A 24,360-nucleotide genomic window follows, 5' to 3' on the forward strand; every position below is an offset into this window, starting at 1 on the left:
GGAGGTAGCAGGATTTAGCAGGAGGTTCCAACATACAGCCACAAACAAGTAACACTGAGTGTTACAGGTGTGATCACCCCAGAGCCACAAGCCAGGTGGGTGTGAACATCAGATCAGTTCTTAGTCATAAAGCACAATAAAATGAATCAAGAGCAGACCAGCATAGCAACTATAATCAAGGAGACGGATCATCCCAGGCTTCTAGATCGCCAGGTACAAAGAAATGTTCGTAGGTCTCATCCCGTGATCCACAGATTCAGTTGTTCCCAGTCAAGGTAAAGTCCATAATGTCCGTAAAAATGAATCCAAATCCATAAAATTCGAGTCAGCTGCATCCACGAACTATACGTACAATAAAGAAATAAAATGAGCGTAAAAAAGTGCAGGATTAAGGCAAATTTTACGAAAAGTGTTGTTAACAGGGAGGAGCGGCAACAGCATGCGTGCGCCATCATCCCCTCCTCTGTTACTATGATTGTCTATGTTTGAACTGTGTCCAGGGGAAAATTACTTTTGTGAAGAAATATGTTGCTATAGCATCTTTAGGCCTTATTAGGGAAGTTGTACATTTTGTCTAAATTGGAGAAGAGTCTGGAAGAAGCCTACCAGTGTACTCTTACTTTATAGATCTCAGGGCTTATACTCTATATTAACAATCCCTTCCTCTCTCTTCTACAGAAATTTGAGGGCCACAGATAAATACTAAGTGGTGCAGAAGAACCTCTCAAGTTTTTTGGGCAGTAGTAAAGATTAACTGATTTTCATATAATAGCCGCAGTTCATAGTGGAGAAGGGGAACGATTGTTTTGGTTTTGAGGCCTGATTTGACTAATGTGTAAAAAGTATGTGTGTGGGAAAAACATCTTAATATAGATAGCTGTTTACTGCATTCATCCCCACCTCTTTACTTACTCTCAAGTTCTGTCACCTATACTTTTACTAAAAATATGGGCTGTACCTTCTACTATTACTGGTATAGATATATTATTCAGAAATATTTTGGCAGTGTTTGACTTACCACAGGAATCCCTTTTGGACCCCTTTGATTACTAGTCTTCATTCTAACATAGTGGAAGATTATAGAATGTAATGCTGGAGCAGAATGATAATTAAGAAGATAAATAGATAGATACTTTATTAATCCCCGAGGGCAAATTCACATACTCCAGCAGCAGCATACAGATAAAAACAGTATTAATTAAAGAGCAATAAAAACGCAGTGCAAGTTTAAAAAAAAAAAAATGAAGCAAGGTTGAGAGTGTGAGGCAGGTATAATAGAAGAGTCGCATAGTGTGGGGGAGGAACAATTTCCTCAGTCTGTCAGTGGAGCAGGACAGTGACCGCAGTCTGTCGCTGAAGCTGCTCCTCTGTCTGGAGATGATACTGTTTAGTGGATGCAGTGGATTCTCCATGATTGACAGGAGCCTGCTCAGCGCCTGTCGCTCTACCATAGATGTCAGTCTGTCCAGCTCCATGCCTACAATAGAGCCTGCCTTCCTCACTGTTTTTCCAGGCGTGAGGTGACCCTCTTCTTTATGCTGCCTCCCCAGCACACCACCGCGTAGAAGAGGGCGCTTGCCACAACCGTCTGATAGAACATCTGCAGCATCTTATTGCAGATGTTGAAAGACGCCAGCCTTCTAAGGAAGTATAGTCGACTCTGTCCTCTCTTGCACAGAGCATCAGGATACTATGCAGACTCTAGTAGCAAGAGTTTAAAATGATTGCACTTGAGGTTGAGGAAGAACAACACTACGATGCAAGTTTTCACATATCAAATCAAAGAGTTTTTTGTGAAGACAAAAATACATGCAATTAAATTCTGACACAGTAGTAATAATGTAAAAGTAATATGAGAATACTGCAAAAGAGTGTGGCTGTCCTAATCAATTTCTGGCTTACAATTTTGTAAAATAGTTACCTGATCTTGAAAGTATGAGAATCATTTGTATTTATCTCTCATGTTTACTGAAGCTTCTTAATTGTAGCAACCACTTGGATTGCGAGTAACTTGGTCTGTTAGTGTTTTGCAAGACAAGCTAAAATTTTTAATAAATTTTAACCTGATAAATGAGTGAGGTCTTGAAATACAGTATGAGTAGTAAGTATACTACGTAATTGTCTCCCATGCTCGTTCTCAGTCGTGTTGCCTCCCTCATAGTCAACATCCGTATGAGCATATACTGTTTACCCACAATGTGTGTGTGCTGTAACGTGCGAGTCCCTGTCATGCACCCCAAAACACGAGGCTGAGTCTCAGTACTTTAGCAAAACCAGCTTTATTCAGTGTGAAACAGGAACAGCATGGTTATTTGTTGTAGTGGGCTCTACCGCTCTCCTATACAGAGACACAGCAATCAGGCAGGGTCGCGACCAGGTTAGTGGCTAAGTAATACTGTGCTGTTGCATTTATGATGTTCCTTGCATCACCCATTGACAGCAGGCGCTTATAGCTTGACCGTGATCTTTTCTGATTCATTTTTATGGCAAACTGCTACAGCGCTGGGAGCCTGCGGTTGCTTCGGGATGCTCGTCCCATTAGGGGTGGGAATCCCAAAAGAGTTTAGAAACTTTACAATGCGTAAAGCATTTTTTTAAGTTTGTGCCCCAAGTGTAGTGACTCTTCAGGCAAAAGCAACTGTCATTGGATAAGTTCCTTGTTAAAGTTGAAAAAAAAGAAAAAAAATCCAGTGAGCCAACAGATAGCAGTGATTACGTTAGTTATAGTGAAAGTTGTCCTACACAATAACCCTCCTCCTCCTCTTCTCTCTCGTGTCCCTCACACCATCCACAATTCTTTTCAAAGGGTAAAGTGCAGGTTAATTTGTTTTACGTATTTTTTACTTTATATTTTGTATTAATCATTTTTATATAAATATTTGTGGGTTGTGAAACGACTTATCTGAGTTTCCATTATTTTTAATGGGGAAATTCGCTTTGATATACTAGTGCTTTGGATTACAAGCACATTCCCAGAACGAATTATGATCGCAATCCAAGGTTCCACTGTACATGTTTAATCAGCTTTAGTTTTAAAAGTAGCCTATCCATGACTGGAACTATATTTGAACTAATTTAGAATATATTTCTTTCTGGACTTTAGTCCTCATGTAGCTACACGCTGAAAAAGTTTTCAATATAATTAATCTAAAGGCAAAGTGTTTTTTATTTTTCTTCATTTCCAAAAAGTTGTTTATGTCTCTAAGTGAACTTTCTTATGCCATAAACTGGACAAAATGTTGAAAGACTTAATATTATCAATAATCCAAATCTGGCGCTGCAGATTTTCCCTTGGAATGGCACTTACCACCCTATTATACCAGAAAAGTTTAAAAGCACTATTTGCATACTCGCTTATAGTTGATTGTACTCATTTGTATTCTACTCAAGCTAGGTTTCTACTCCAAGTAATCACCTGGAGCCTCATGTATAACACCGTTCGTAGAATTCACACTAAAACATGGCGTATGGACAAAAGTGGAAATGTGCGTTTGCACAAAAAAATTAAAATGCACAAAATCGTGTGTAAGCTAACTTCCATGCACTTTTGCTCAATAAATCCCGGTCAGCGTGAAATGTAACGCACATGCATGCGTCTGCTGCCCCACCCCGACTCCTCCCAGAATTGCGCCCCTTTGAATATGCAAATCAATATAAATAGCCCTTTAAGTTCAGAGTTTTGTGAAAAGACAATGGCAGAAACATTTTGTGGCTTAAGCAATGGCATAAGCAACAAAAGGAAGTTAATCGAGTAATACAGAGTGGTGGAGACATTCGAAAGTACAAGTTCAGAAAGTCACACAGCGCCCAAAATAAACAAGTAGTCAGATATCAAAGTGAAATGGCGAGTCGTAGCCCACTGTCTGAGTGTCATATGGAAGTGTATTAGGGTACAGAGAAAAGAAAAAAAAATAGGAACACAGTGAAGAAAAAAAAGTCGAAAGGTCGACTTTAATCTCGAAATTTCCACTTTAATCTTTTAGTTGATTTTGTCATTAAAGTAGAACCTCGTAAACTTCATCTTAGAATTGATGTTTAATTTACTAGAGTTTCTCAAATTCCATCTTAACTAAAGTAACAAGTTAAATGCCTCATATTCTATGTGTTTTTTGTGTGTGAATTACTATAGGCTTTCTCTTTGCAAATAGGAGCACGCAGACACTAAACTCCACACCAAATACATTACATTAATGATATTACAGCTCTCTGAACATTTTATAGTACTAAGATGTATACTTGATATTATTTTCATGATGAAATGCATTAAAGCATGTATAAACATGGGAGCACAGTGGTGTAGTGGTAGTGATGAGCTGACACCCCGTCCAGGGATTGTTCCTGCCTCCCATAAAATCCTTGCTGGGACGTACTCAACCCTCGATGAAATGATTTACTGCAGCAATACTGTCTCTGTGAAATGTACCAACCCCTAGTTCCTGCCCCTCTTTTTTTCTTTCACCACGTAACCAGTTGCCATAATATAAACTCTGTAATAAATATCAAACCAGCTATAAGCTTACAACTTTTATTCTGTAAAACTTTTAAGGAGCATTGAAAAATCTTTGTAATACATGTTTAATTATTCCATCCATCTATCCATCCAGGGTCGTGCCAGTCCCAGAAAGCATACAGCACGAGGCAGGAACAATCCCTGGATGGGGCGCCAGCTCATCGCTGCTGTTGCACCACTGCGCCACCACATGTTTAGTGATTAACAATATACATTTTTTAAATTAAGTTAACAATTTATTGCATACTGTAATGTAATATAAATACTTTAATGCATTTCATCTTAAAAATGATATCAAATATACATCCTAGTATTCTAACAGCACACAGCTCCAAGAGGATAGCTCTTGAAAATCTAAATTGACTTAGAAGCCAGTCATCATCATTTGTAAATACGTGCTCTGTTCTATTGAATTGAGTTCAATTCTTTCATTGTCATTGCATGTACAATGAGATTCAGTATGCAAATCCTCCATAAATTTATTTTCCTATAAAATGATAAAATAACAACAATAATAATAATATGATAAAACTATTAAAAAATATACAGTGTGAAAACATAAGTACAATATACATGTACCTTTTGTGCAGATAGTGCAAATGGTTCATAAAGTGTCTCAGGTTGTGCAATATTACAACTGTAGTGCATGTTTACAATGAGGTAATTATAAGTTCAAACAGTTCTACCGGGAGCACTTGATGAACTGATTGAGTGCATTTATAGCTCTTGGGATGAAGCTGTTTCTGAGCTACAAGGTCCATGCAGAAAAGACTCTAAAGCGTTTGCCACAGATGGTAGAAGTTCAAAAAGACTGCATGCATGGCCTAGTGGAATCCATGCAGATGCTGGTGGCTTTCTTGAGGCAGCATGTGCAATAAATTTCCTCCAGAGCTGGCAGCTGTATCCTGATAACCCTCTACGCTTTTGACACAACCCACCATAGACCTTTCCAATCAGCTGCTGTAGAGCTCTGATTCCACACTCAGATAGAAAGGGTTAAAATACTCTTGAGTGGTGCACTGAGAGTAACAATGCTAAAGCAGCATTATTTGGAATAGTTTGGCCATTCTGTGCACCATTATGTTATTACAGGTTGATTACAATCAGGTGCGTTAAATTTATAAACAATATGCGGTTAAGTTCAGTGTATTTGATAAAGCCTGCCTCATGGATGTAAATCTAAAAAATCAGGAGTGGTCTCCTGTAGACTTTCTCGTATGCTCCGATATGGAGATGGATATTTGAGATGTGAATCGCAAAACAATGATTATATTTTTATAGTATGTACATTAAAGAACCATCAACATCAAATCAAATCTTTCTGTTGTAAAATGCAGTGTCTGTCCTCTTTTCGTGGGAGAACTACTTAACTTTCTATAATTTGTCTGAACATTCTGGTTGCGACTCTCTTGTCGCACTATGCATTGTACTTCTGTTGCAGCACCGATTTATTTACGCGAATCTGAAAGACAGGCTGCGGGCCGAGGGGAGGGGGAGGTGGAACCTCAGGAGTAGGGAGCCGGGTAAGGCCATCCTCACACATGCTCCAGCCTCCGTTCGAGTTGCTCTACCTCTCGCCATGTGTTGGAGCATACCTTGCCTCCACGTAGGCAGCAATACCTGTTTGTTCAGCAGACATTATCATCTAGAGTTTGTTAAAAAGTAGTGTTTGACATTTTTGAGAAAGAGATCACAGCTATGTATGTTTTAGAGGGTATCTGCTTATTGGCAGAGATATCACGGCCACATGCTGTTCTCCCTACAAGGGGGATGCTCTCCCATTAGAGCTGAATATGATCAGATACAGAGGCAACGTTTGACATTGCAGCATAGTTACTTTCCGCTTTGCCAGGGATACCTTGCCAACTTTTTACATTTTTGGCAAAGAGATTACAGCTACATTCTAGCCCCTGATAGCAAAACCAAAAATATTGTATATCAAGAGGCCCTCCGATATGAAAGCTGTCAATATATATTCTTCTCAATACAAATTAATCCATTTTTTAATTGATTTTTATAGTTTGTCCTGTTTTACTACTATGTGGGCAGAGCCACGGGGGACAGCACGTTAATAATATATTGAACTATTATTATAAAAGTAAAGTTGAATAAATTGAACTCTGCAGCTGCATGAATAAAAGGTAAAGTACCACTTCCGTTAATTAACTGAAATAGCCCAAAAGTTGATAGAAATCTACATTTTGTACCTAATACTTGTATGTAAAATTTGGTTGACCTATGTGAAAACATACTCAAGTTATCATGTTTACATATACACACACAGACAGACGCACAGACATAATTACAAAAATGGTATTTTCAGAGGTCTAAAATGTCGAGATTCATTAAAATCTCGACATCACATCTTTGAATGATTGCAATTCTTTTCTTATACTTCATATACAAGAAAGTAAAAAAGAAAGGGAATCCGCACAGGAACAGTAGGACTGCTTTGACGCTGGGTGCCACCAGTTTGCAAAACCAAGCAGAAACGTGCTTACACAATGGGGGGTGCTGCCGTGAGAATGTAAGTGGCTTTATGCAAAGTTTAGTTTTTATACATTGCAGTGTGAGTGTGGAAACGGGTGTACACACCTCTTATACATGAGGGCCCTGGTGATTTACTATCTTACTAGATCAAAGGGGCAGTTGACTTGTAGTATTTAAAAAAAGGTATACATTGTATACTTTATCTTATTCATTGTTATTCTATTTAGAAAAGAAAGCTTCAAATGGTAGACACTGATACTTTTTTCTCTAAACCTGTCTGCACAGGATGCTATTATATTTGATATGTCCAATATCAGTGGGTAATTTACAAGTAGGTTTGAAGGAATGGGGCTTGGGTGTATAAAAATTCTATATTTGAACAGTAGCTCTTCTGAGCTGCTCCTAGTGTTTTTTGATCTATCTTCACTTGTCTATACTGCCTTTATTGTCAGAGCTGGACTTATTTGTTCAGGCACTCTGTATAGGCTTTAGAGTCACTTTTATCAATATTATCTTCTTTAGGAATCATTTCACTTTGTTGCATTTCATGTACAAAAGAGCTTAAAACAGGCTGGTTGACTTTACTCAAGGTAGAAATTTGATACTGGAGATACTGATTAATTGTTGCATTCACAGGTTTTTAACACTAGAATTACCAGAGCCTACGAAAAAACTCGTAGATCCGGCCCACCTTAAATCGCTTCTTAAATCCGTTCACACCTCTCCGCCAGCATCCTTTGTCCTCTAAATGTGCTGATAAAAGACAAGCTGCCAGCAGCCGGCTATTCCATCCCCCACCGACTTAGAACATGCGCAAACTTTTCCCAGCTCATGCCTTGATTGATTATCTGGGAGTGAAGTGGAGTTTTAGAGTGGAAATAATAGATCGTTATTTGGAACACACGCATTTCATGTGTGTTCCGTTTCTACAGTAATCTGTGTAAACACATTGTTAAAACAGAAACTTTTTCATATTTTAGTAATAAATATTACAAAATGTAGTAGGCATAAACTATAGAATGTGTAAATCCTAAGTTCCAAAGATCAAATAAACACTTTCACAAAAGCTTCAAGAATGATACAACAGTTTCCATGGTGTAGTGCGCTAAGATTTGCTTCTTAGAGTGCAGCAGCTTTGTCGTGCCTCACAGACCTGAGTTCGATTCCCCGCTGGGGATAAAGTGTAACCTCAGACGGACATAAAATTTATAAATTGGTATGCACGGTCAGTTAATGAGATCGTTATATTTTCATGTGGGATGCTCCTTTTAAAATATTTTTTTAACAATCGAGACTGCAATTAACATGAACAACTGTCCCTATAACTGTTATTTTTAAGATCCATAACACACAGACAGACAGAGCACTGCGTAATAGAGAGACAGACAGGCAGAGATATATAAATAAACAGGGAAGGCACATGTACTGAAAGAAAAAAAGATCAACATGTGCGTTGTTCCTGCTGCATTGAATAAGCTCACATGCTCTTAACATCACCCCTCCCCCATCTGACTAACATCACCCCTCCCCCATCTGACTCTCTAAGTAACAGCACAAGTACAGACGCAAATGAAGTGCATGTGTGTAGTGTATAATATTAACAAAAAGAGCAGCTTACTACTGAAAACGGCAAATATAGGAATGAGTGGGGATCGAACTGGGACTCTTGATTGCACTTGGTTTGCGTCTGTACTTGTGCTGTTATTTAGAGAGTCAGATGGGGGAGGGGTGATGTTAGAGCGCGTGAGCTTATTCAGTGCAGCAGGAACAACGCACATGTTGATCTTTTTTTTTCTTTCAGTACATGTGGCTTCCCTGTTTATTTATATATCTCTGCCTGTCTGTCTCTTTATTAAATAGATAGATAGATAGATAGATAGATACTTTATTAATCCCAAGGGGAAATTCACATACTCCAGCAGCACCTTACTGATACAAAAAACAATATTAAATTAAAGATTGATAATAATGCAGGTAAAAACAGACAATAACTTTATATAATGTTAACATTTACCCCCCCGGGTGGAATTGAAGAATCGCATAGTTTGGGGGAGGAACGATCTTCTTAGTCTGTCAGTGGAGCAGGACAGTGACAGCAATCTGTCGCTGAAGCTGCTCCTCTGTCTAGAGATGACACTGTTTAGTTGATGCAGTGGATTTTCCATAATTGATAGGAGCCTGCTGAGCGCCCGTCGCTCTGCCACAGATATCAAACTGTCTAGCTCCATGCCAACAATAGAGCCTGCCTTCCTCACCAGTTTGTCCAGGCGTGAGGCGTCTTTCTTCTTAATGCTGCCTCCCCAGCACACCACCGCGTAGAAGAGGGTACTCGCCACAACCGTCTGATAGAACATCTGCAGCATCTTATTGCAGATGTTGAAGGACGCCAGCCTTCTAAGGAAGTATAACCAGCTCTGTCCTTTCTTACACAGAGCATCAGTATTGGCAGTCCAGTCTAATTTATCATCCAGCTGCACTCCCAGGTATTTATAGGTCTGCACCATCTACACACAGTCATCTCTGATGATCACGGGGTCCATGAGGGGTCTTGGCCTCCTAAAATCCACCACCAGCTCCTTGGTTTTGCTGGTGTTCAGGTGTAGGTGGTTTGAGTCGCACCATTTAACAAAGTCATTGATTAGGTCCCTATACTCCTCCTCCTGCCCACTCCTGATGCAGCCCACGATAGCAGTGTCATCAGCGAACTTTTGCATGTGGCAGGAGTCCGAGTTGTGTTGGAAGTCCGATGTATATAGGCTGAACAGGATCGGAGAAAGTACAGTCCCTTGTGGCACTCCTGTGTTGCTGACCACAATGTCAGACGTGCAGTTCCCAAGACGCACATACTGAGGTCTGTCTATTACACAGTGCTCTGTCTGTCTGTGTATTACGCATCTTAAAAATAAGTTATAAGGACAGTTGTTCATGTTAATTGCAGTCTCAATTGTTAAAAAAATATTTTAAAAGGAGCATCCCACATGAAAATATAACGATCTTATTAACTGACAGTGCATACCAATTTATAAATTTTATGTCCGTTTGAGGTTAAAAAGAGAAAAAAAAAGCAACACTTTATCCCCAGCAGGGAATCGAACTCAGGTCTGTGAGGCACAGCAAAGTTGCTACGCTCTAAGGAGCAAATCTTAGCACGCTACGCCACAGAAACTGTTGTATCATTCTTGAAGCTTTTGTGAAAGTGTTTATTTGATCTTTGGAACTCAGGCTTTACACATTCTATAGTTTATGCCTACTACATTTTGTAACATTTATTACTAAAATATGAAAAAGTTTCTGTTTTAACAATGTGTTTACACAGATTACTGTAGAAACGGAACACACATGAAATGCGTGTGTTCCAAATAACGATCTATTATTTCCACTCTAAAACTCCACTTCACTCCCAGATAATCAATCAAGGCATGAGCTGGGAAAAGTTCGCGCACGTTCTAAGTCGGTGGGGGGATGGAATAGCCGGCTGCTGGCAGCTTGTCTTTTATCAGCACATTTAGAGGACAAAGGATGCTGGCGGAGAGGTGTGAAGCGATTTAAGGTGGGCCGGATCTACGAGTTTTTTCGTAGGCTCTGGTAATTCTAGTGTTAAAAGTGTGTGTGTATGTGTACAGTATATTCTATTGTTACATATGATTTGCAATAGTTTTTCAATTTAGCAAAATTAAGTACTCATCAGAAATAAACATAGGCATGTCATTTTTGACATTTAGACATGATGGAGTGAAATGTCTTGAAAATTATTGTACAAAACTCTGTGTGTGTGAACTTACCAGCATTAAAGCTTATCTGAAAGGAAAGGTAGGTTTTCACTCACAGAGGTCCACTTCGAGTCATTATGAGGATTTTTGCTACCAATTCTTTAACCTCTCCTTAATTTAATTAGGATCTTAATGTTGCTCTTTATATGTTTCTGGTTGTCTATTAGGTGTGATGCTCAGGAAGATCAGTCTAGACAATGTAATGCAGTAAAATATCTCAAAGAAGAAAAAAGCTTAGAAGACTTGAGAAGTCAATTGCCGGATGAAGAAAAGGAGCCTTTAAGAGAAAATATTTTACAACCTTGTATTGAAGAGGTGTGTAGACAGCATTTATGTATTTACTTATACTTTTTCAAAGGTTTTATGTAACTGCATGTCAGTCAGTAAATTGTGTTTCTTTTATATTAGACCTTAAATAAAAGCATGAATTAATACTGTAAATTTATAATTATTAAAACAGTTCACAAAATATAATTAATTCTAAATACACATAAAATTAAAGGTTTATAACTATGAACAGTAAATGAATGATAGACTTATTTCTAGCTATATATCCTGTCATGTTTTGTCATCACCTATTAGCTAACAGGCAGGCTCAAGGCCTTTATGCTGTGTATTTATGTCAGCAATGGAGGGGGGTGGGCAGCAAGAATAATAAGCCATTTGTCAATGATCATGATAATCTTTTACAAGGCTGTTGATTACTTTGTTGTTAACAGTAGGCAATCCTGTTTTATCAGTTAGCCTTGTTTTGCTCAAGTGGAAGCCAAAAAAAGTACAGAATTACTTAAAGACATTTATGTGAGGTAGAATGCCCAGTTGGGTATGGGTGGTCTTTTGGCCTGGAACCCCCACAGATTTTGTTTTTTCTCCCACAGTTTTTTTTTTCTGTCCATCCTGGCCACTTGACATTTTCAGTGGACTCACATTTAGAGATTTAAATCAATTCTATATTTAAGGAATATACGCCCCTTAATTATATATTAAAGAAAGTTATGTAAATGTGCAATATTTATTTTTGTATACTATTTATTATTTTTTTGTCTAGTTTTAATTTGTTCTTTTATTTGCTTATAACTATTTCTTTGATATCTTGAAAGTGCTTTGAGCTAAATCCTTTGTATGAAAATGCGCTATAGAAGTAAATGTTGTAGTAGTTAACATTTGCTCATCTGTAGTTTGGGTGTTTTTAGTGCCAGAATTAAGTGAGACTGAGCAGTATGCCATCAGCAGCTAGGTTTGTTAAGTGTTTACAAATAAAACCATTGTGTGTAATTAGAAATGTTTTACCAAATTGTTTCTGATCTTTTTAGACTAAGTTGGTAGCTTCTAGCAATGAAGAAGAAATCATTTCAGCTTCAGTTACACAGCAGAATGAAGGTATTTATCTTTGAACTTTTTGACCAGTTATACTCCTGGTGATACTAGTCTCTTGGGCTAAAAATCTGTTACTTGTCTGGTTTCACTTCTGTTATGTTATGTTAAAGTGAGGCAAAGGCTGTTTTGTTATGTACTAAATTGAGGGAAAAAGTGATGATAACTCATCTTAAGGGTATTTGCATATTTGGGCATAAGTAAGTAGAATAAGTGATATTTTAAATCACACCTTTCCAATTTTAAGAAATTACAGTGAACATACTGTATATATAATTGTTTTTATCTAATATTAAGTCCAGGTTTTTGCAGAAGTTACAGAGGGCATCAGTGTAACTCTCAGTAATCTTGTACTTGTAAAGTTAAAATTGTTTGCACCTATAGGAAAATGTAATATTTGTTATTTAATGTCTTTCGTTCTCCTAGCAATCCCTGCAACAAATGGAAGTCAACAGGAAGAGCAGACCTTCATCTTGACTTTATTTGAAATCCCACATGCTGAACTTCATCCATATGAAGATGATACCACCACTCTAAACACAATTACAGCTGAGATCCTAACTCCTCCATTGTGTGTTGATGTATTGCCCTGTGAGCCTGCCATGCAACATTTGGAGAGGTATTATTATGAATTCTTACCACTCAGCACCTACACTGGATGTCAGTATTTACTTTCAAAATACTGTTTTGAGTAATTAAGTACATTATATATATTGTATAGAAAGTAACTCTCTTTTATAATTTCATCAGAACAGTAAACATTATCAATGTCGTCTTACAGAAGGAGGTTTACTCATCTAAATGGCATTTTCAACACACTTAAAACACACTTAACAAATGGATAATTTGTTTGGTTATATGGCGCTTTTGTTTTAGTATAGTTATTTTAGCATCTTTATTTCCACTAAGTTGTGAAGGCTCCAGTTTATTCAAGCATCTATATATATAATTCACTAAGCTGCCACCAGCGCAAGCAAGACACCCATGAAAGCACGCAGGACGGAGCCACGCCCACCAACTCTTAAGACCATTGGATACGACAAAAGCTTGCAGAGCCACGCCCACCAACTCGGACGCAGCAACTCACAAAACACGGCGTCATTCGCATTTGTCTCTGCTACAGTCCACATGCACCTCTGAGCCACATTGACTTTTCATTATTATTTTCGGTTACGACGCACGACCGCGTCCACCATCACAAACTGTTTTACACTCCCTGGTCTTAGAGTTGGTGGGCGGGTCTCTGTCTCTCTCGAAGACCATGGGACGAGAACGCCTGCCCGCCCGCCTGACTGTTACCAGCGTGTAAAACCATCGCAGCTTTTAACTCACACACTGCAACAACTCACCAAATGTGTGAAACCATCGCAGCGTTTAACTCACAAAATGCAACAACTCACCAAACAAGGACGCCCTGTCTCTCGAGGCATTCACACTGCCGGAAGACAACCATGGGATACGCAAAAAATAGCCACGTCAGTCAACTCACAAAGCCCAGCCCACCAACTCACGCCCACCAACTCGAGCACGCGTCTACCCACGCTCTCAAGGCATTCACAGTGCCTGCTCATGTGCCCGGACGCAACAACTCACCAACTCGCTTTCGTCTCTGCTACAGTACACATGCACCACTAAGCCACGTTGACTTTTCATTATTCTTTTCGGTTTCGGCTGCATTTCCATATGTAATCCACCAAGTCGTCCGACCGTGGGATACAAACGACAGAGCACCGCCCAAGAACTCGAACCGATAGAGAGACATGCCCACCAACTCTAAGAGCACCAACTCTAATACGCATGCCCGCCTGACTGTTACCAGCGTTCACCACAATGTACTGGAATGTAAAACCATCACAACTATCAGACACTGTCTATAATCTAAGAAGATATATAGATACTCATTATTCCCCCGGCACGCATCCACCCACGCTCTCAAGGCATTCACAGTGCCTGCTCATGTGCCCGGACGCAACAACTCACCACACATAAATCTTGCTTAATTTGACTCAACACGGGAAACCTCACCCTGCCCGGACACGGAGAGGATTGACAGATTGATAGCTCTTTCTCGATTCTGTGCATGGTGTTGCATGGCCGTACTTAGTTGGTGGAGCGATTAGTCTGGTTAATTCCGAAAACAAATGAGACTCCCTACTGCTTAATAGTTACGTGATCGCCAAGCGGTAGGCGTCCAACTTCTTAGAGGGACAAGTGGCTTTCAGACACGTGAGATTGAGCATTAACAGATGTGTGATGCCCGCGGATGTCCGGTAATGCACGCGCCCTACACTGAATGGATCAACGTGTGTCTATCCGGTGCCGATAGGCGTGGGTAAGCCGTTGAACCCCATTTGTAATGGGGACCAGGGCTTGTGTATGCATTCCCCCCCCCCACCTCCCCCCCCCCCAACTACTACCATGGTCGGGTGACTTGGTGGATTATATATAGAAAAGCAGCCGGAACCTCAAAGAACAATGAAAGGACAACGTGGCTCAGAGGTGCACAGACGATAGCGACTAGGTGAGGAGTTGGGGGCAGGCACATGAGCAGGCAGTGCGTACTGAACGATGATTGTATGTTGGTTTGTAGCGTGCATTGTGGCAATATTACTTTTCTTGGTGGTTTATTAAATTACGGATTTTGCAAATGTTCAATTTTGTCCCTCTGCTTAAAAAACATTTAAAAAGCGGCGTGATTATGCGCCGTATGCTACGCCGTGGGTTGGTATGCAGCGTGTAAAACAGTTTGTTTGTCGCGGAAAATTTGCCTTTTACTTTTACACGAAGACAATTTTCTGTTAGATTGGCCTTTGCGATGACAATTAATAAGTCACAGGGCCAAACTTTCAAAACCATATGCATGTATCTGCCAAAACAAGTTTTCAGTCACGGACAATAATTGTATGTTGCTCTCTCCAGAGTTCCATCTTTTCATTCACTTACTGTTGTATCTTCAAACCCACCCCTTTTAGACAACTACAGTGCATCCGGAAAGTATTCACAGCGCATCACTTTTTCCACATTTTGTTATGTTACAACCTTATTCCAAAATGGATTAAATTCATTTTTTTCCTCAGAATTCTACACACAACACCCCATAATGGCAACGTGAAAAAAGTTTACTTGAGGTTTTTGCAAATTTATTAAAAATAAAAAAAAACGGAGAAATCACATGTACATAAGTATTCACAGCCTTTGCTCAATACTTTGTCGATGCACCTTTGGCAGCAATTACAGCCTCAAGTCTTTTTGAATGTGATGCCACAAGCTTGGCACACCTGTCCTTGGCCAGATTTGCCCATTCCTCTTTGCAGCACCTCTCAAGCTCCATCAGGTTGGATGGGAAGCGTCGGTGCACAGCCATTTTAAGATCTCTCCAGAGATGTTCAATCGGATTCAAGTCTGGGCTCTGGCTGGGCCACTCAAGGACATTCACAGAGTTGTCCTGAAGCTACTCCTTTGATATCTTGGCGGTGTGCTTAGGGTCGTTGTCCTGCTGAAAGATGAACCGTCACCCCAGTCTGAGGTCAAGAGCGCTCTGGAGCTCTGTACATTGCTGCAGTCATCTTTCCCTTTATTCTGACTAGTCTTCCAGTCCCTGCCGCTGAAAAACATCCCCACAGCATGATGCTGCCACCACCATGCTTCACTGTAGGGATGGTGCCAGGTTTCCTCCAAACGTGACGCCTGGCATTCACACCAAAGAGTTCAATCTTTGTCTCATCAGACCAGAGAATTTTCTTTCTCATGGTCTGAGAGTCCTTCAGGTGCCTTTTGGCAAACTCCAGGCGGGCTGCCATGTGCCTTTTACTAAGGAGTGGCTTCTGTCTGGCCACTCTACCATACAGGCCTGATTGGTGGATTGCTGCAGAGATGGTTGTCCTTCTGGAAGGTTCTCCTCTCTCCACAGAGGACCTCTGGAGCTCTGACAGAGTGACCATCGAGTTCTTGGTCACCTCCGTGACTAAGGTCCTTCTCCCCCGATCGCTCAGTTTAGATGGCCGGGCAGCTCTAGGAAGAGTCCTGGTGGTTTCGAACTTCTTCCACTTACGGATGATGGAGGCCACTGTGCTCATTGGGACCTTCAAAGCAGCAGAAATTTTTCTGTAACCTTCCCCAGATTTGTGCCTCAAAACAATCCTGTCTCGGAGATCTACAGACAATTCCTTTGACTTCATGCTTGGTTTGTGCTCTGACATGAACTGTCAACTGTGGGACCTTATAAAGACAGGTGTGTGCCTTTCCAAATCATGTCCAATCAACTGAATTTACCACAGGTGGACTCCAATTAAGCTGCAGAAACATCTCAAGGATGATCAGGGGAAACAGGATGCATCTGAGCTCAATTTTGAGCTTCATGGCAAAGGCTGTGAATACTCATGTACATGTGCTTTCTCAGTTTTTTTATTTTTAATAAATTTGCAAAACTCTCAAGTAAACTATTTTCATGTTGTCATTATGGGGTGTTGTGTGTAGAATTCTGAGGAAAAAAATGAATTTAATCCATTTTGGAATAAGGCTGTAACAAAACAAAATGTGGAAAAAGTGATGCGCTGTGAATACTTTCTGGATGCACTGTATGTCTTTCCGGAAGTGTTCAGCCATCAATAAATAATTATGCGGCGTATGCCTGCAGGAACACGTGCAGCGAGCGAGCGAGGCAGAGAGAGAGAGAGAGCGAGCGACACACACATAGGCTACAGGCGCGCGCGAGAGAGAGGGAAGGCTGGACTCTTAAGAATAATAATACTTCATTACATTGATATAGCAGTGTTCTCAGTATTCAAAGCGCTATCCACACAGGGAGGAACAGGGAACCGAACCCACAATCTTCCACAGTCTCCTTACTGCAAAGCAGCAGCACTACCACTGCGCCACAAGGCAGTTAAGGAATGCACCGGGCTCGATTTTGTTTTCACTTCTGTTTACAGCGATCAGGTCGTAGATAGCATTGTTGCAATGTTACTTTTCTTGGTGGCTTATTACATTACGGATGTTTCACATGTTCATTTTTTTCCCTGTGCTTAAAAGACATTAAAAAAATGTTTCTCAACTATGACTCCAGAACATCTCAGTACGCAAGCTATATTAAGCGTCAACAACGAAGACTCGCTACACATTAATCTACAAGTACTGACACTTATCCCTACCGACGAAGTAACCTTCACCAGTGTGGCCTTCTTCGTCACAGACAATCCCGCTTTCAGTCACGGACAATTGTATGTTGCTCTCTCTAGAGGTCTATCTTTTCATTCACTCACAGTTGTATCCTCAAACCCACGCCATTTGGACAACTGTGTCGTTAAGGAAGTGTTCACGCATCAATACTTAATTATGCGGCGTATGCTACGCCGCGGGTTGGCTAGTTGCTTATATTTTAATTATCCACTCCCAGGTTACCTCTGTTAAAAAACTAAAATATTTCTATGAATCAAAGCAGTAATTTAGGTTATTGTTTTTAATGCCTGACATGATTGCATCCTTAAATATATATCTCAAGCACATCATATTTTGCTTCCATGTTGCTTAATTATTCTCTCATGGATGAGTAAAAGAGATCATCATACAGTATTTCTGTTTCATTTAATCTTAGAAAAACATCTTGTCACCGTGTGTTTAAAAACAGCTTTCTATTGGCATAAATTAGGATACTTTTAATGGAAGTTATCAGTTGTGGACAATATTGCTTGCAGATTTTCATAGAAAATAATTAAACAATTATTATTTGCAGTTCTGCAACTGAAGTGATGCCAACAATGCCAGAATGCTTAAGTAACACACTCAGAGAAAGTGTTTGCAGTGATCTGAGTGCACAATGGTCTGAAACATGCTTGAAAAGGAAATTTGAACAGGAAACTGACAGCATGGAACAATGCAGCAAAAAATCTCTTTTAGCAACTGAGCAAGTTGAAAACGAAGAGCATCACCATGTGGTTTATGATAAAACCATGGAATCTTTTTTGTCTGTGGACACGGTATGTTAATGTATTTTTCTGCTTGAGAAACTAGTTTTCAGTAAGCCAATCACACCGTACATATTGGGCATACACTATAAATTATTTTTGTTTTTTTTATTTTTCACTTTTATTTTCTTGTTTGGCAGGAACACATTTTGGACCAAGAAGATAACCAAAATGGTATGAGTCACTGATACATGTTCTTTTATTTATTTATTTTTTAATTTAAGAAATATACAAACCTTTTTTTCATAAAATGATTCTGATGTTTACGAATATAGACATGTATAAACAGTAGTATCATTGATATAAATATGAGACTCTTATACAGGAAAGTTATTCCTGTTATTCTGGACAGTTCCAATTCAAAAAAAGTTTTTTTTTACCAATTTTATTTTTAACACTTTGTTTTGTACATTTCTTCCTTGTCATACATCACTGAAATTGAAACTGACAGTTGTCAGGGTGTTGTTAACATATTAGAACTGATGAAATTACAATATTATTATTAAAATGATATCATAGATTCTTAGTATCAACCTTAGTAAGATAAGTATGCTGAAATACTTATACGTTCAAAATAATTGTTTAAATTGAAAACAAATATATACAGAGAACTTTTATGGAAACCTTTTCCTTTCAACAAACAGGACCTTAGTTGCCAGATGGTAGTAAAATTATTTTAGTTGTTTTAGTGCATTGGCGAGCTAGATCCACAACTTGACATGTACATTATTGAAGTGTTATGTTCGAAGTATTTATCTTTACTGAAATCTTGATGTTTTCCTGGGTGGTTTTGTATGAGTTCCTGAATCAAAAATACAAACAATTCTCATTTGAAAATATGCAGTAATTGTCTCAATCGTCCTTAAGACTATATATTGTTTTGCCAAATACCTCAGCTCTGAAGACATTCATCTATTAAATTTAACTTTATGCTCGTATGCACAGCTTGTTTTGCTTGAAGTTAGTTTTATGCCACTCAGTTAAGAATTTCATGCTATTTTTAAAGATTGTGAATTAATTTAACAGCAATATTTTGCTGCAGTTGCATAATTTTTCCTTTGTTATGCAGTTATTGAAGTTATTAACTAAGTAATACGTAACTCATCATGTGAGGAGTGGTTCGACTTTAGAGATTCAAAGTTAAAAAAAATTAAAAAGCGATGTAAACTGTTTTGTTGTGAACATTTTACAACATTTTGTATTAGGTTTCTCTTATGAAACAGAGTGTTCACATCCGTAGAACAGAGTACGTTTTTAATAGCACCAACTGACTGTTACTGACAGTCATGTTTATGTCCTAAGTGTTACTATAGTTTCAGAGATGGGGCATGGAAATTTACCATCCATTATATTCTTTTAAACAACTGTCTTTCAGTGTACTTTGAAATTAATACTATGGAAACAGCTTTTATTGTTAAATCATTGCATCTTCAAAAATATGTAGTTATAAAGGACATCAACACATTTTGAAATTTTGTGATTGTTAATTACCAATATTTACAAAAAGTATTAATTAAAGCTTGTATTTCTAGAAAATGAATATGTAAATAATGTATTAGAACCCGTAGAAACATTGAATGAGGATATTGGCCCCACTGGTGGAGAAGAACCGCGATTACAAAGCAAGAAAAAGTCTTCAGAAAAATCAAGAGCAGGTTGGTATATAGTACAATTAAGTGGTAATGGCAATCTTTTGTCATGCTGTGTCAATTCATATATTTCTAAAAAAATTAGACCACTTTGCAGATATTTGTTTTCACTTAGACATTAAGGAGTCTTTTTCTGTTAAATCCACTGTAAGTCAATGTCATACAACAATAAAATGTGAAAACTTCCAAGGAAGTGAATACTTTTTATAGGCATTGTAGATATTTGTAGCGATATACCTGTAGATATCTCTATAATATAAAGTGCTGTTGTCTGTCCATCTGTAACATAATTACTTGCAAGCTAACAGGGCTAGAACCTTGGTCATGGTCCTAATCAAAAGCTTTTGACCTGGAACTTCAAAAAAGTTTAAAACAGTAGGTTTGCATGTTTCACTAGTGCAGTATCTGTTTTAGTAATGGCATTTTATAGATAAGTTTCACCACATGGCATTCAACTTATTTATAGGAAAATTCAGATTAAATACTGCGAAGGATAAATATATAAGCTTACATAAATATCACAAAACTATTTATATTGAGTTTTGTTTATTCATATGTGTATTATTTTACACTTACTTGCTTAAGAAAATACCAGCCTTAGTGGATCTTTCTGATTCGTGAGTATTCCTGTTCATTATATTTAAATTAAAAAGTCATCTTTCTGTAGAATACATAACGCATTATTTTACTGTAGATTGCAATAATTATCACTATCATCCAAAATTTGTTTCACACATTAATTCTTTTTGGCTAAATTGTCTGTGCAGTGGAACCCAGTGCGATTCTTCTAACCAAATGGTACTTGTGCATCAGCAGCTCTCTCTCTGTGATTGTGTTTTTAGCACAGGTGGCAGCATTAAATCCTGCCATAGAGCATCCCAAACCCATAAATTAACAGTACTCTAGGATTTGTAGCCAAAACTTATAAATGAAAATAATTTTGTTGTTCTCTATATGAGGCTAAGATGCAATGCCTGTTGTTTACATTCAGTTTAAATTATTGTTTTTGGTCCTGTTTTAGTTGACTAAAATAAACATGTTGCCTTGTGTCTAGAAAACGCATGCATTCGTATAATTTTGTTTTTATAGAAGTTGCCAAAAGATCTTCAAACTTTATTTATACTCACTAATGTTCAATTCTGATGATAAGGTATTTACTGCAGTATGTCACATCGTATTAATCAGCCTTTTGTTATTTTCTGGGTTCAAAATAATATCCATCCATCCATCCATTTTCCAACCCGCTGAATCCGAACACAGGGTCACGGGGGTCTGCTGGAGCCAATCCCAGCCAACACAGGGCACAAGGCAGGAACCAATCCCGGGCAGGGTGCCAACCTACCGCAGGACACACACAAACACACCCACATACCAAGCACACACACTAGGGCCAATTTAGAATCGCCAATCCACCTAACCTGCATGTCTTTGGACTGTGGGAGGAAACCGGAGAACCCGGAGGAAACCCACACAGACACGGGGAGAACATGCAAACTCCACGCAGGGAGGACCCGGGAAGCGAACCCGGGTCTCCTAACTGCGAGGCAGCAGCGCTACCCACTGCGCCACCATGCCGCCCTCAAAATAATATTCAAACTTAAAATTGTGCATTGATAAGTGAATTTAATAATTATTGATACAGAAAAGTATTAATACGTGTGTTGTGGAAATGTACTGTTTGCTGTTGTGCCATGCAGGATCTCAGTCATTAGATAACAAATCTAGTTAGAAAACTGTTCATTATGATGTCATGTGTCAATACATATATAAATGCCATGTGGCTCTAAATTAAAGTTGAATAATTAAAATATGATGTTACAGAATTTCTGGGATGAAGTTTAATAACTGGTACAGTTGTGCATTAAGGGTTAGCACTGTGTTGGCACAGAGCATACAGAGGAAAGAGGATGGCAAAGGAGAAGTGGGATAGTCAAAGAGATGCAGAAAGCAGACAAGACTACAAGGAGATAAGGCTTAAGGTGAAGAGAGAGGTGGCGAAGGCTAAAGAAAAGGCGTATTATGTGTTGTATGAGAGGTTGGACACCAAGGAGGGTGAAAAGGACCTGTACTGATTGGCTAGACAGAGGGACTGAGCTGGGAAAGATGTGCAGCAGGTTAGGGTGATAAAGGATAAAGATGGAAACGTACTCACAAGCAAGGAGAGTGTGTTGAGCAGATGCCAAGAAAGAGCACCACAGATGCAATGTTTGGTCTGAGAATGTTGATGGAGAAGTTTAGAGAAGGCCAGAAGGAGTTGTATTGCATTTTTGTGGACCTGGAGAAAGCATATGACAAGGTGCCTCGAGAGGAGCTGTGGTATTGTATGAGGAAGTCGGGAGTGGCAGAGAAGTGCATAAGAGTTGTACAGGATATGTACGAGGGAAGTGTGACAGTGGTGAGGTCTGCAGTAAGAGCGACGGATGCATCCAACATGGAGGTGGGATTACATCAGGGATCGGCTCTGAGCCCTTTCTTATTTGAAATGGTGATGGACAGGTTGACAGGCGAGATTAGACAGGAGTCCCCGTGGACTATGATGTTTGCTGATGACATTTTGATCTGTAGCGATAGTAGGTTGAGGAGACCCTGTAGAGGTGGAGATATGCTCTAGAGAGGAGAGGAATAAAGGTCAGTAGGAACAAGACAGAATGCATGTGTGTAAATGAGAGGAAGGTCAGTGGAATGGTGAGGATGCAGGGAGTAGAGTTGGCGAAGGTGGATGAGTTTAAATACTTGGGATCAACAGTACAGAGTAATGGGGATTGTGGAAGAGAGGTGAAAAAGAGAGTGCAGGCAGGGTGGAATGGGTGGAGAAGAGTGTCAGGAGTAATTTGTGATAGACGGGTATCAGCAAGAGGGAAAGGGAAGCGCTACAGGACGGTAGTGAGACCAGCTATGTTATATGGGTTGAAGACAGTGGCATTGACCAGAAAGCAGAAGACAGAGCTGGAGGTTAAAAATGCTAAGATTTGCACTGGTTGTGACAAGGATGGATAGGATTAGAAATGAGTACATTAGAGGGTCAGTTCAAGTTGGACGGTTGGGAGACAAAGTCAGAGAGGTGAGATTGCGTTGGTGTGGACATGTGCAGAGGAAAGATGCTTGGTATATTGGGAGAAGGATGCTAAGGATAGAGCTGCCAGGGAAGAGGAAAAGAGGAAGGCCTAAGCAAAGGTTTATGGATGTGGTGAGAGAGGACATGGGTGTAACAGAGCAAGATGCAGAGGATAGAAAGATATGGAAGAAGATGATCCGCTGTGGCAACCCCTAACGGGAGCAGCTGAAAGAGGAAGAAGAAGAAGACTGCGTTGGCACAGAGCAATGAAGAGACTAACAGAACAGCCTAAAAGAATATTAGTCTTTGTTGGATGAACCAAATGTGGACATTGTAAAAACGGTACCAAATAGAAATATATTAAATACTGTATTTTAAATCTCAGTAATGAGTGTCACGATTTTACAGTGGTTAATGCAATTGCCTAACCGCTACAGAGTGTGTGAAATTTTCATGTTCTGCCTATGTCAGCAAAGGTTTTTCTCTCAATACTCTTACTTCGCTTCCACATTGTAAAGACTTGCAGATTAAATATAAGTCTAAATTGTCCCTGTATGAAAATGGGTGTGTGGAAGTGGCATAACTCACACTCAGAACTTAGGCCACATGAAAATAAACTTTTTATTATAGGAGTTAAGACATCATATTGGAAATGAATCTGCATCCAGAGTAAAGGATCTAGAGGAATTTTGCAGAGATGTAGTTAACAAAAAAAATGATATATCTAGATGTTCAAAGTCTGCAAAGCTTTATCATACATACCCTGTTTGGAATTAATGTTATATGTTTTGCTTAAGCAAGTATCCAAGGCAACTTTTGGGCAGGTTTAGGATAGAGTATGTATTATTTATTTTAACAAGTGGATTATATTTACCCTAAGTTCTTGTCTATAAGCCGCGGCTTATCTAAGGAAAAAAGTTGTGAAAATGAAAAAATAGAATATCGGCTTATACATAAGTCCGGTTTATACAGTAATCCCTCCTCCATCGCGGGGGTTGCGTTCCAGAGCCACCCGCGAAATAAGAAAATCCGCGAAGTAGAAACCATATGTTTATATGGTTATTTTTATATTGTCATGCTTGGGTCACAGATTTGCACAGAAACACAGGAGGTTGTAGAGAGACAGGAACGTTATTCAAACACTGCAAACAAACATTTGTCTCTTTTTCAAAAGTTTAAACTGTGCTCCATGACAAGACAGAGATGACAGTTCTGTCTCACAATTAAAAGAATGCAAACATATCTTCCTCTTCAAAGGTGTGTGTGTCAGGAGCACAGAATGTCACATAGATAGAGAAAACAATCTCTACCAAACAAATCAATGGTGCTGTTTGGCTTTTAGGTATGCGAAGCACCACGGCACAAAGCTGTTGAAGGCGGCAGCTCACACCCCCTCCGTCAGGAGCAGGGAGAGAGAGAGAGAGACAGAGACAGAGTTTGTTTTTCAGTCAAAAATCAATACGTGCCCTTCGAGCTTTTAAGTATGCGAAGCACTGTGCAGCATGTCTTTTCAGGAATCAGCTTTACAAAAGATAGCAACGTGAAGATA

The 24,360-nt window shown here is 39.2% G+C and overlaps 1 protein-coding gene across 6 annotated transcripts in view; it reads left to right on the forward strand.

Annotated features, from left to right (window-relative positions):
* Window positions 1–24,360, forward strand: part of LOC114654834 (transcription factor TFIIIB component B'' homolog) — a 113,957-nt gene that overhangs the window by 81,924 nt on the left and 7,673 nt on the right. For 5 of the 6 annotated variants that reach the window (XM_028805648.2, XM_051929602.1, XM_051929605.1 and 2 more), the window contains 6 exons: window positions 10,938–11,085; window positions 12,084–12,150; window positions 12,571–12,763; window positions 17,876–18,119; window positions 18,248–18,281; window positions 19,640–19,762. In XM_028805648.2, coding sequence (XP_028661481.2) covers window positions 10,938–11,085; window positions 12,084–12,150; window positions 12,571–12,763; window positions 17,876–18,119; window positions 18,248–18,281; window positions 19,640–19,762 — 809 coding nt within the window. The remainder of the gene's footprint in view (window positions 1–10,937; window positions 11,086–12,083; window positions 12,151–12,570; window positions 12,764–17,875; window positions 18,120–18,247; window positions 18,282–19,639; window positions 19,763–24,360) is intronic. The other variant, XM_051929604.1, reaches the window with a different exon arrangement.

This window comes from Erpetoichthys calabaricus, chromosome 7 (genome assembly GCF_900747795.2).
Source record: "Erpetoichthys calabaricus chromosome 7, fErpCal1.3, whole genome shotgun sequence".
Lineage (NCBI taxonomy): Eukaryota > Metazoa > Chordata > Cladistia > Polypteriformes > Polypteridae > Erpetoichthys > Erpetoichthys calabaricus.